General features: G+C 39.1%; 1 protein-coding gene across 1 annotated transcript in view; it reads right to left on the bottom strand.

Moving 5' to 3' along the window:
- CCDC141 (coiled-coil domain containing 141) overlaps positions 1–12,956 on the bottom strand; it is a 225,827-nt gene that overhangs the window by 56,845 nt on the left and 156,026 nt on the right. The window contains exons 9-11 of the mRNA XM_052635681.1: positions 5,864–6,005; positions 3,699–3,818; positions 1,214–1,405 (exon numbers count right to left, since the gene is read on the bottom strand). Of these exons, the coding sequence (XP_052491641.1) occupies positions 1,214–1,405; positions 3,699–3,818; positions 5,864–6,005 (454 nt within the window). The remainder of the gene's footprint in view (positions 1–1,213; positions 1,406–3,698; positions 3,819–5,863; positions 6,006–12,956) is intronic.

The following is a 12,956-nucleotide window of genomic DNA, read 5'->3' as shown; positions in this document are numbered from 1 at the left end:
GGTCCCAGAGGCCAGAGTGGCCAGTGGAAGTAAGAGCTGCACTGGGAGCGACGAAGGTACATTTTCCGCAATGAAGATGCAGAGCAAGTGCTTCTTTGTGCCTTCTCCACCATTTCAGGCTTGGAGAAAATGTTCATCAACAGAACAACCTGTCAGTTGTAGCACTTCTGCCAAACCCTGAGAGTTCAAGGTTAAGAAAAATTGGAAAAGAAAAATCCAGGATAAAGAAAGATGTGGAAAAGGAGACAGTGGTTCCCTGAGACTCCCAAGGCCTGGGCACGGCCTTCCTTCAGATGGCGAGAACTCAGACTATTGCAGAACGAGAGCAGATAGAGGCAAAGAGGGCAGACAGGCTCACGGTGGTGCAAGGTAAGGGTGAGTGTGGTGAGGGCACTGGAGGAGAAGGCTACTTGCCTTCGGTGACTTCACCCCTGAGGAGATTTTGCAGAGCTCTACCTGCCACTGAAGCCGCACCCCTCTCCCTGAAAGGAGAGTGCACACAGGTGCCCCCCTGGCGGCTCAGTGGCAAAGAATCCGCTTGCCAACCAGAAGACGCGGGTTTGACCCCTGGGTCGGGAAGATTCCCCGGAAGAGGAAATGGAAACCCAGTCCAGTATTCTTGCCTGGGTAATCCCATGGACAGAGGAGCCTGGCAGGCTACAGTCCATGGGGCCACAAGGAGTTGGACTCGACTGAGCAACAGAGCATGGGTACACCGGGGCCAGAGTTAAGAGGTGGGACTCCAGCACTTTACTCTTTTTTTGTCTTTTTTAAAAATATAAATTTATTTATTTTAATTGGAGGCTAATTACTTTTCTATTACTGATGTCACCTTCGAGAAGCTGGGACCATCGAGAGACGGAATGCTAGTCCACCAGAGGGAATTTTACAGATTATTTAGTACAAACCAGTCAAAATAATGCTTCCTAAGAAGCTCTCAGAGGAAACTTATTAAGAAGCATTAAACAAGACGGATCTGAGATCAGACTCAACAGACCATAATTTCTAATTCTGTGTACTGTAAATAATTCATACACATTGCTTAGGTATTTTGAAGAGACTGATGACTTACTTTAAAATAGAAAATGACTGATTTTTAAAGAATTTTGTTTTATGTTTAGAATATTATAAATAATGGCAGGCCACAGTAAAAAGTGTTTCAACACAGCCTCTTTGTCGTGTTGCCAAAGACGTCAGCCCATAGGTACTGTACCTCCTCCGATGACTTTAGAAATGCCACATAAGTTTGCAGGACTTGTGACCTGGAGTTGATGCTTTGGCCAAATATGTTTAATTCTTCCTCTAGCCATTTAGCTTTAGCAGAAAGCGATGCCAGTTCATCAAGTTCAAAATCATGTTTCTCTGTCAAGAGTTTTGCAGCTGCTTCTAATTCATGTGATGTCGCCTATGAAAGCCAAGCGCAGGGGGTCAGTAGCTGGCAGGGGCATCATGAACACTCACATTCCATTACCTTCGGTTCAGCCATCTATTACGATTATTAATTGAACTTGTACCAAAACTCTCCTCAATAAAAAGGCACATATTTCAAACTTCAAGAAAAGGCACCACTAAATGAAAACCATCTCAAATTACTCTTTCAGTCTATTAGCTATACTTCTTATTTAGAACATTCTTTTTTGTGTGTGTAGAGATAGGAGAAAGTTTTAGTAGAAAGGTTATAAAACAGACATGTTTAAAATAATTATACATGATAATTGCTTTATGAAATTTACTAATAGCTCTAGAAAGTACTTAATTGTATTATATAAGAGATGATAAATTTATGGAAATTGTTTACTCATTTTTAAATTCAAAAACATTCTATATTAATTATTCAGTCTCCTTAAAATCTTTATTTATAAGTTTTAATTTTTTTAATTAATTAATTTATTTTAGTTGGAGGCTAATTACTTTACAATATTGTAGTGGTTTTTGCCATACATTGACATGAATCAGCCATGGGTGTACACATGTTCCCCATCCTGAACCCCCCTCCCACCTCCCTCCCCATCCCATCCCTCTGGGTCATCCCAGTGCACCAGCCCTGAGCACACTGTCTCATGCATCGAACCTGGACTGGCGATCTGTTTCACATATGATAATATACATGTTTCAGTGCTCTTCTCCCAAATCATCCCAACCTCGCCTTCTCCCACAGAGTCCAAGAGTCTGTTCTTTATATCTGTGTCTCTTTTACTGTCTCACATGCAGGGTCATCGTTACCATGTTTCTAAATTCCATATATATGCATGTAGGGAATACGCTACAGATGAGGTCCGAATAACAAAGTGTCAGTGAATTTGACTTGCCTAGGGTGGCTCTTGTATGTTTTCTCTTGAGTGCAATTTCTGGCACATGGAATTTAACCACTGAGTCGATGGATGGGTAGGCATGTACTACATACATGATTGCCAGTGACAGAGCTATGCTGTGAGACCAGGCTAGGATCCAAGCAAACATGAAAGGCAGAAGCTACACCCTCATTTACAACAAGGAGGGATTGCTCTTGCACTTGTATTTAATACACTTCCCAAATACTCCACTAACCAAAGGTAACTTTCATTTACAAGCGCTGCTTCCACAGAGGACTCTGGGAAAAAGGACACGGAGGAGTTTCTCCCCATGAAATGTCCTCCTTTCTCTCAAATTTTTAAAATAAAAAAATGAAATTGACTTCAGGCATGTATTTCATTTTAGATGTTTTAAATAATGAATTTTAAAAGTTTTTTTAAAAAAAATAATGAATTAAAAACACCCCCTTAAATATTGGTTCATCTGTGAGTTTCAGGTGGGGATGCTATTTGTGAAGGAGACTCTTGGATAACTTAGGGGATTGGGATTGACATATACACTTTTATATACACTACCATAAAAAAATAAATAATCAACAAGGACCTACTGTATACACAGGGAATGCTACTCAACATTCTGTAATAATCTGTATGAGAAAAGAATCTGAAAAAGAATGTGTGTGTGTATACATATATATATACACACACACGTATAGCACTTTGCTGTATAGCAAAAACTAACACCAAATTGTAAATCAATAATATCCCAACATTAAATAAACATTAAATTTAAAAAAAGAAATGATGGAATAGCGAGGCCGTTTTCCTGCAGACATGGGTACTTGTTCCACCTTCCTAACCACCTGGTGGGGCAGGAGGGGACTTTATGCAGGAATATTTGAACCCAAGCGCCATGCGAAAGGGGTGAAAGGATGCTAGAGAAAATTTCAGATAGAGGAGGGGGCATCTTTTGTCTCTAAACACTGGGTGTGCAAACATGTTTTTTTTTTAAACCTCCTGGAATCTACATTAATGCATGTTGCTTTCGGTAATTTTGTTTTGCAACTTACTCTAGCAGAAAATTACAAATAGCCTTAGAGAAGCACTCTCCCTGCCTCCTCTGGAACCCCCAGAAGGAGCTGCTAACATCTCCCAGGCAAGGAAAGAGGGCCAAATGAGTGTCTAATACCAGGCTATAATGCTGAGTTTCTGTGAGCTCAAACACCATAATAAATACACATATAAGTAATTTAGATGCATATACTAGTAGGATTTTTTAAGTCATTATTTCCCATAATACTAACTTAGAATTGCAGCCCTTAAGGGACCTAGGATTAAATTTTATAGCTACTGAAAAGAAATTATATTTACAAAATCATAACTATAATAATAACTCATCTTATTTACCTCAGCTTGTTTATCTAGTTCCAGATATTTACTCAAAATCTTCTCTGATTCAGAAAGGCTGGAACCGACATCCATTGCATTGGAAAGTATTGTGCTGATTTTCTGAATGGACATTTCAACCTTCAGAAATAAAGAATATATTGCAGCCTTAGCAATAAATATTGACATATATGCATGTATATGTGTAGGAAAGATAGATATTGCTCTCTACTTTCCCTTTAATATATATCAATTTAATCTAAAAATGGTCTAAAATATTTCAGAATTTTATATTTAATAATGCTGCTCTTCATATGAGGTAGTATTACTGACCCACCAAGAAAGGATAGATGTTTACAGATATTTCTCTTATTAATAGCAATGAGATATCAGCAACAATACACATTCTCTAAAAATTTATTATCTATATTACCTAGAAAGGATAATGTACTTGTCAGCACATCAATAAAGATGAACTTTTCTGGTTCATTAAATCACAACCGTGCACTATATGCTGAATGGAGCCCAATTTAGAGGTACATTTTGAAACAGAGGTTCAGCACAAGTATTAGATCACTCTATGGATTATTTTATTTAGGGCTGAGGGACTTAGGGCAGCACCACTTGCTACATATGTGATAACAAAACACAGGAGCGTGCTCAGGAGACTTAATTGATGAAAGTGGGTGACTTCAATATACAAGGATAAATGAATATAGTGACCTGTAAAGGGTTCTATTCAATTCAAGCTACTGCCTTGCTCTGACTAGAGGCCATACTTCCCAGAGTCAAATTGGCTCTGACTTCACAGTAGCAAGACAATTAGCAATGGCTGTTTGAGTTTCTACTGTTTTCTCCACCTCCACCACATTAGCTTGAATCTCAGGCTCCAGGGAATGCAACACTACAGCTGCCACCATATTTGTAATCTCCCTGGACCCAAGCGTCAGAACAAGGCTCACATTCCCATCTCTGGATCAATAATAGGCGAGGAGGCAATATAGATAGAGACCTGATTATTTAATGACCTCTCCTGTGAAGTCTATTAATTCCACTTGTGTAAGTCAGACATGTAAGTCCATTGAGGCAAATTAAAAAAAAAAAAAAATCATTGAAAATTTGAGACCCAGCCTTTGCAACATGGTTCATTAGCATTAATGTCATTGAGATACTACTAGGTTTTGCTATAATTCCATCCATAGACCAGTAATTTTTGTTTAGTCAAATAGTAGCTGCCTGGTTTCATTCCTTTTTGAAAATAGGAAATAAAATTCTTCAAACCGTTGTATTCACTTTGGAGAAAGAATTTTACATGTCTGGTTTTATTCAGAGTGGCCTTGGTACTTTGCACTGTCTTAGTTCAATAAATTATGATAATGGCAATTTATTCCTGGAACCTGTAAAACTCATGATTTGGGTTTTTTTTTTTTTTTTTTTTTTTTTTGGTATCAGCCTGCTGGTCTTTTTAAAAATTTTTAAATTTATTTTTGGCTGCACTGGGTCTTCACTGCTCTGCTGGCTTTTCCCTAGTTGCCATGAGAGGGGGCTGCAGTGTGCAGGCTTCTCATTACAGTGGCTTCTCCGGCTGTGGAGAGGGGCTTTAGGGCACGTGGGCTCAGCAGATGTGGCTCAATAGTTGCGGTGCACGGGGCTTAGTTTCTCTGCGAAAGGAAGGATCTTCCCAGACCAGGGATTGAACCTGTGTCTCCTCTGCGGGCAGGTGGATTCTTTAGCACTGAGCCACCAGGGAAGCATTATCCACTATTCTTCTATCGTATGGTGCCATGTCAATCAAAGCATGCATATGGGAGCCGTGCACAGAACCATGTACCTCAAGCAGAACACAATCCCAATTGTGCACCTGGTTCAGTGAACACAGTTAACACAGTTCTGTGCACAGTGAGAGCTGCCTTTGTGTAAACATCCTCGAGGCTGGGCGGCAGGAAGGATGACGCTTCTAGTTTTGGCAACCTGGGGCAGGGATGGTTGGTGAGTAGCAGCGAATTACAGCTTCATTCTGTTTGAATGTAAAGCCTAACGTGGGATGAAGGGAATCCTGAGATACGCCTGTCCCCATCATATGGGCCCACAAGCCGTCATTGCCATACCATCATCTGTCACCACCAGGTAAGGGGCCGCATCTAAATAGCATTATACCTGAAAGAGGACACACTTTATGAAATTACCTCTCTTAGGTGGCCCTCCACCGAGGCTGTGAATTGCTGTCTCTTAAGAGCAAATTCCCTGTGCGCCGAACACTGTTCAGTCAAATGTTCTACCCGTCTTCTGAGGCAGCCCATAATCTCACGGACACCGGTCAGCCGAGAGCTGAATGGAACAAGCCAGCTGTTAGTTCACTCCACCCTTATAGAGAAGCCCCAGGAACAGGGAACATTGCAAGATGAATCTTCCATAAGTGTGACTTGATAAAAGTTATTAAGCTTCAGGCTTCAGGATAATAGAAGTTAAGAAGCTGCAGTCCTGGTACGGCACAGAGCAAAACCAAATGATGTTCTTTTGTTTAAGTCCGTCCTGAGGGAAAATATGAGTTATGCGTTTTTGCAACCAGGTCTAATCTTCTTTCCTAAAGATTCACTTTTTAATATTTCTCTAAGATGTTTTGAGAGCCCTATGGCAGAAAGCACAGTATGTCTGCCAAGAGTTTTCCTGGGGGTTTATTTGAAAGCTTCATTTATCTAAAGATGATCTTTGAATAGAAATGTATATCAGCCAATTAACGAAACACTGCCTGATCCAATAGGGTAAAATATTCATGTGACGTTAGGTCTTGGTTCTGAATGATTACGAATACTCAAGGCTGCAATCATTAGGTGAAAACCAAACTATCACAAATAATGAGGAATCTGATGTACACGTTCATAAAAAGAAACCAAGCCTCATATTATAATTTTGTACCTGTTAATTATACGCAGGTATAATTTTCTCACAAGGGCTGGCCTTGTGAGAAAAAGTGACATGGCAGTTCACAAAATGAAAACGCCTTTAAAACAGCAAATGAACTTTGAGTTGGACCCCCTTTGCTATGGTCTAAAGACACACTAGCACGTTTCCAAACCATTTCCAACACAGGCTTACCAGCAATGCCAGACAGTGGAAGGACAGAGCTGATGCAATGAGCACTTTTACGGTGTTCAACCTATCGCTGAGACAGAGCCTCTCCTAATATGTGAGAAGCTGAAGTCTTTAATTTCCCACCAGTCATTTCCTTCCAATACTCATGAAGATGAGCTGATAACTCTTACATTTAATTATCCAGAGCTTAAAAAGATCTTGGAACAAGATACAGAATTCAGTAGTTTTACCTCAAATAATTAATTTACGGCTTTGTAAAAATGAATTTAATTAGTAATGAAATGAGGGCAGGATCCCAAATGCCTGAGAGGGAAAGAGACTTCACAGGAATGACAATGAGGCTGCCAGAGTTGAGGGCTCATCAGGTAGCTTGAGAATCTTGTCGAATGTACATGGGATTCAAGTGTGTCCTGTAGGACCACCAGAGGCCAAGAGAAGCTTGATTTTGGAGAAATCTGATTCCTGACACATAGTGTTTCAAAACATTAAAACTTGTTGCACATTTTAATAACTCAGAGACGGTAAAGAGTATAATCAAGAAATCAGGAGAGTTTAGGAAATAATTCTTCATATCCACGAATTCTATAAAAGTAGTGTATTGGTAATAGCAGTCATATTTTGACTATATTTTAGACTTTGTATGCTAAACAGGTCCTTACAATCCCAGTTGTCCTAAATGTTATAGTTTTCTGTAAAATAGGCAAATTTGGAATGAGAAAGATAGAAAAGGTGAGTAAGTGCTGTGGAAAGAAGGTACAGAGAATACAAAAGGTAAAGCTTGTCAAAGTAAATGGGAAAGCATTTTCTAAAAATAATCCATTTATGGTGACAAGGCACCATTTTTAATGTTTTAAGTAATCTCTTCTAATTCTCATAACTACTCTGTAATCTGGCTATAACTGTTATCTCTATTTTGCAGATGAGCCAAGTGAGGTAGAGAAATGCTCAGCAACTTACCCAGGTCACATTTATTAAATGGCAGGGCTGGGATTTGAACCTATTCATCTAATCTGAGTCCACATTCTTTACCACCTCATGGTAATAAGTTTTCTGGGTCGCTGACATATGATGGCGGGAAGGGGGCGGGATATTCTTTTAAAATTTCACTTTCCCTTGAACTGACTGTTGATGGAAACAGGATAAGCCTGGCAGGCATGCTCTTCTGAAATTGTCTTGGCCAGATAATTCAATGTCTGTTGGTAGTTTGCAAAGTGACCACTAGAGGGGCCTGATATCTTGTTCAGATTCACATCTTGAAGGTCCCTCTGGCACAGAGAATGGAAACAGGAAACAAAAGCCAATCAAGCATTTATTCTGTAAAAATACTGCTTTTTAGCAACTCACAATTTTAATTTAGATGAATCATCACGAGCCAAATAGAATGTCTCTCTCTCTCTGTCTTTGAATGGATCATTCATTTTTAGTTTTCAAAGACCTAGGAAATCAGTCTCATTTTGTGGTGATTTATACCTTATCTTGTGTATCTACTGCATTGTAAATTAAGGGAAAAGGCAATATTCTTTTCATTCATTTATCCTAAGCAACCTTGAATACAAAGCCTTGTTAAGAATTAAATCAATGCATATTTTCAAATTAAATAAAATACACTTTGATCAATATTTAAGGGAAGAGAAGACACAAATTTAAGGAGCAAAAATCTATGCACAGATAGTTATTGTATTCAAAACGTCACTAGTAACAGTTTCCAACAGTTTTTAAACCAGGATGACATTGCCCTTTGCCTAGTTATAGAACTTTTAGGCTATCCGAAAACTGCCCAATTTCTTCTTTGATGGTTTAGGATTCATAGTTAGGTTCATTGATACTTATCTCCTCTGTTTCAAGTCTTACAAGGACAGACTGAATTGCCTGTCCCGTGTGCATACCCTTCTTATTTGTGGCTTAGACCTCTTTTTTAGTATAAGTTCTCAATCATTTTGCTCCCAACAGCCAGCTCCTGTTTTCGTCTGTGTCCTTGGCTAGATCATCTCTGTCAGGTGAGGAGGCATTAACCCCTTCCCTCTGAATGGAACCTTTATCTGTCACACTCCTGACCCCAGGTCTGTTTCCTCTCCTTTCCTCCTTGATGAAAACCTAATCTGCAGATTATAACCGCCCTATCCCACCATTTTCAGCTGGAAATTTGAAAAATTGATGCCAGATATTTTCTTTTGAAGATTCCAGACATTTCTTTTGAACATTCCAAAACATTTTAAAACATGTATAGCCTCCCTATTGCCAATTTCCTCAGAGTCTGAAGTGCAGATTGTTTGATCAAAGGAAAAATATGACCTCAAACTCTGCCAGCAATTCTTACATGAACTGAAAGTAAATTAATAGAATTCCATTAGTCACCCAGTATTACTTCACAGTAGTGTTACATAAGTGATGGGGCAAGAACTGTGGACAGACCAAAGAAATTTGGTAGAACCAAGTTCCCTGGGTATTTTGTTTTGACTCAGGACACACTGCTCACACGCTGCCTGATGGGGTAGGAGAGAAGTGACCAGTGGACCTGCTTTCTAAGCCTGAAAATCTGTAGCTCTGTAATTTACAATGGAAATATTGCTTGATCTTCAGGCACTCTATGAATGGATTAAATGGTTCCTGCCTGTAGTATGAACATGGGGTATATTGGATTATTCTTGATATCGATTTTGACTTCTTCAAGCATCACAGAGGCTCAGGAATGATAGACTGTGAAGGCTCTTTAGACATTTGTTAGAAACTTCACCATGGAAGTATTTTCTCCCCTCTTCATTAAGCCAGGAGAGGGGAGGGAAGGGGAAAGAAAAATTATATTTTTCCCTAGAGAGCAGAGACATATTGACTTCGGGCTCAAAAATAAACTGTTATATTTCCTATATGGAAGCAGTTGCCCTACACCTTTGCATTTGTTACAAACTGAGGCTGCAGAAAGGGAGTAAATCCCAGTGCTAATATGTTTTAATAATTCTTTCCCAAGAGCAGCAAGTTGCTTTCAGAACTTTCATAAATTACTACTGGCAGTCCATCTGGATTAGGAGCTGAACCAGATGGTAAGCACTTGACAGCTTACTCTATCTCATCAGAAGGAATCAGCTGATCATATTTTTCTTATTGTCTATGGACAAATTATACTTTGAAAATGGGAAAGAAATTATCTTCCTTATCTTTAGCTTGCTACTTCTCTTGACAGGAACTCTTCATGTTTAACATCTTTATTTTGCAGGAAACAACCACCTCCCTAGTTTTCATCCTTACTTTGAAAAAGTGCCATTCCAACTGAGGAAGTGAAATGCATGTTTTCACAATAATTTTTTTTTTCTGATTTATGTTGTATACATTTTGAATCACTGCCTACCACACAGATATCACACCCACACACATCTCTCATGCACACAAGACAATAAAGAAACATAAGTAGTAAGTGGGGCTGAAGCTACAGGGTTCCTGGGTTCAGATCCATGCAGAGATGCTCACAAATTTCATTCCTATGAGGACAGAGAAACCAAAGCATGCAACTCTATGAAGGGAAGAAATCAGTAACAGTGATGGGGTTTTCCCTCCTTACAAAAGGAGATTGAAAAACTCTACAGCTAGCTGCTGTAGGAATCAGACACTGCCGGGCAGTCAGGAAGCCTCACTCCTCCCCAACCTGGTTTACTGGCTGCACCTCTGAGAGCCACAGTATCTCCATGTGAGCTTGGGTGACCCTGATCAAACAGCAGAAGATAGCTGCTGGACTGGAGACCCTGTAGGTCCAGGTAGAAGTCACTGCAAAGCTGCTCAGGAGGAAAGAGAAAAGAGGAGAGAACAAAGCAAGGACAATGAAGCTGAACAACAAACACTTTCCATTTAGAGGACAATCTACAATTTCAAAGCACATGAGGAAAATGAATCCCAAGGAAAAACACCCAACAATCAAAAGCTAAATATACTCCGTCTGAAATGAAAATAAGTAGAGCAATCAGATGAGAGATAAAGGAAAAGAGAGATAAAGAAAGATAGAGAGATAGAGGAAAAATCAATACCCATAATAAAGAAACAAAAAACTCTGAAACAAGAACAGTCAGAAATAAAACAAGATTGGATAGAAAAAAGGAGTTAGAAATCCTAAGAGTGAAAATAATACAGTTGTGCAAACAATCAGAAGAACCCACTGTTGAAAACAAAGGGAAAATTAATAAGAGAAAAATGAATCTGATTCATTTTTGAGGGAATGCAATGCAAAGTGATCAAGGAATGAAAAATATGAAAGTTAAGAGACGGACTGAGAGGCTCCAAGATTCTTCTACTGGGAGTTACTGGAAGAAGGAAAAGAGAGAAAAAAGGAAATTTATAATTAAAGAGATAATTGTGGGACATTTTCCATAATTGATGACATATATCCTCAGGTAAAAGGGGCACAGTAATAGCTAAACAGACAAATACTCTCATTTGAGATAATTTGGAAGATAGAAACATACATTTTAATGTATTTCCTTCCAAAAAGTTTTTCCCTTTGCAGTCCTTTCCACCCCTCTCCCCTCCAAAGTTACTGCAGTGTGGTTTGGAGCCTACTTTACCCTCTCAACATTATCTTGTGAGGATGCTCTGTCTTCAAATATTTCTCAAAAACATTCTTTTGATATTGGATTAGAATATTCCACACTATGCTTGCCCTTAAACTATTCAAACATTTCCCTATTTTCCGGACATATGTAGGTGGTTTTCAGGTTTGCACCATTATAAACAGCACCATGATAAGCATTTTATTCATAAATATGTCCACTCCCATCTCTCCCATGTTCTTTTCTCTCTAAGCCCTCTCGGAGAGAACTCTCCTTCAGTGGTCCAAAGCACAGGTGTGTGCCCCTCCAGTCAGCCTTCCTCTGTAGATGCTGCAGTTCCAAACCTTTCTGCTCTGGGATCATCACTATTTCACATCACAGCATTATCAGTTAATAAATCCATGCTGTAATGAGTGACTCCTAGAAATTTTCTAAGAACCTAATCTAATCAGTCATAGATTTAATGGAAAGGGTAACCTTTTAGTGCCTTCCGTACTAAGAGTTTCAAAATTATACAAGTCTTAACAACGGTAACAGGTCCAGATTGCAGTTATGACATTTACTCAACCTCTAAAGAGAACAACTTAATATAGATTTGAAAATATTTGGAAAAGTGGCTGAGTTAACACTGTCACAAGAATTCAACTTTGCAATTTCCCAACTTTCAGGATTTGACATTTACCATCTAAATATATCATCAGACTTGAGAAAAAAAGTTCTTTTAAGTTCTTAAATGCTTAGCAGAATTCCTACAACGTGTGATCTTGGATGACTCTGTGGCACAAAGGGATTCTGGTTTTGTTTCTCTGTTGTTGTTGTTTTTAGTTTGTTGGTGGGTGATTTATTTTTGTGTGTTTTCCACTTAAGATCTTTTACAATATTTTTTCCCTGACATTAGCTTTGCTTTATGCCACATTAGCCCCTTAACATTTCAAATCAAGTCACCTAATAGGTAAATATTGAGATAAGGAACATAAAAGAGGTTTCTTTATGGTTGACCTTAAGGGCTGACCTCAAGCTGATGTCATGGTCTGGATGAAGAGATGATGCTATCACAAGTCAAAATTAAGGAATGAGTCAGAAGACCACAGAGTGAAAAGTGAAACTATTGGATAAAGCCAACAAATGTACAGGAATTAAAAAAGCATTGTGTGGTGGGTACTGATTCTGTTCATCTTGGTTGGAAGATGCAGACCCTTCACTCATCTTAGATGATCAAATCCACCAATGGCCCTTTCGAGTCTCATTCCTTCACTTGACCCATCCTGACCACAGGAGCTTGGGACAGTGTCTCTCTTCTCTGAAGAGGTCCCCAAGGCTTCCTCAGGCCTAAGAACACTCCCTTCACGTCTTATTCCCTGACTGGCCATTAATAAGGTTCTGGAGACTCAGGAACAGATTTATGCATCTTTGTCCTTGAAGCCCAGCGCTGGTATGTCATGTGAGATGCTTATATACGTATGTTCAATAATGTTTTAGATAAACTGAAAGAAAGAAAAACTTCACATGGAAGGGGAGATTTGAGTTGAAACTAGAAGGTAGATGGAGCACATTCTAAATACACTAGAATTCAAAAAAAAAAAAAAAAAAAAAAACCACCTTCACCAGGCTTGTTGCTAGTGACTGAAGTTGAAAGCGAGGAGACAGCTAACAA

Source organism: Budorcas taxicolor, chromosome 2 (assembly GCF_023091745.1).
Source record: "Budorcas taxicolor isolate Tak-1 chromosome 2, Takin1.1, whole genome shotgun sequence".
Taxonomy (NCBI): domain Eukaryota; kingdom Metazoa; phylum Chordata; class Mammalia; order Artiodactyla; family Bovidae; genus Budorcas; species Budorcas taxicolor.
This window is presented reverse-complemented; position numbering and strand designations above follow the sequence as displayed.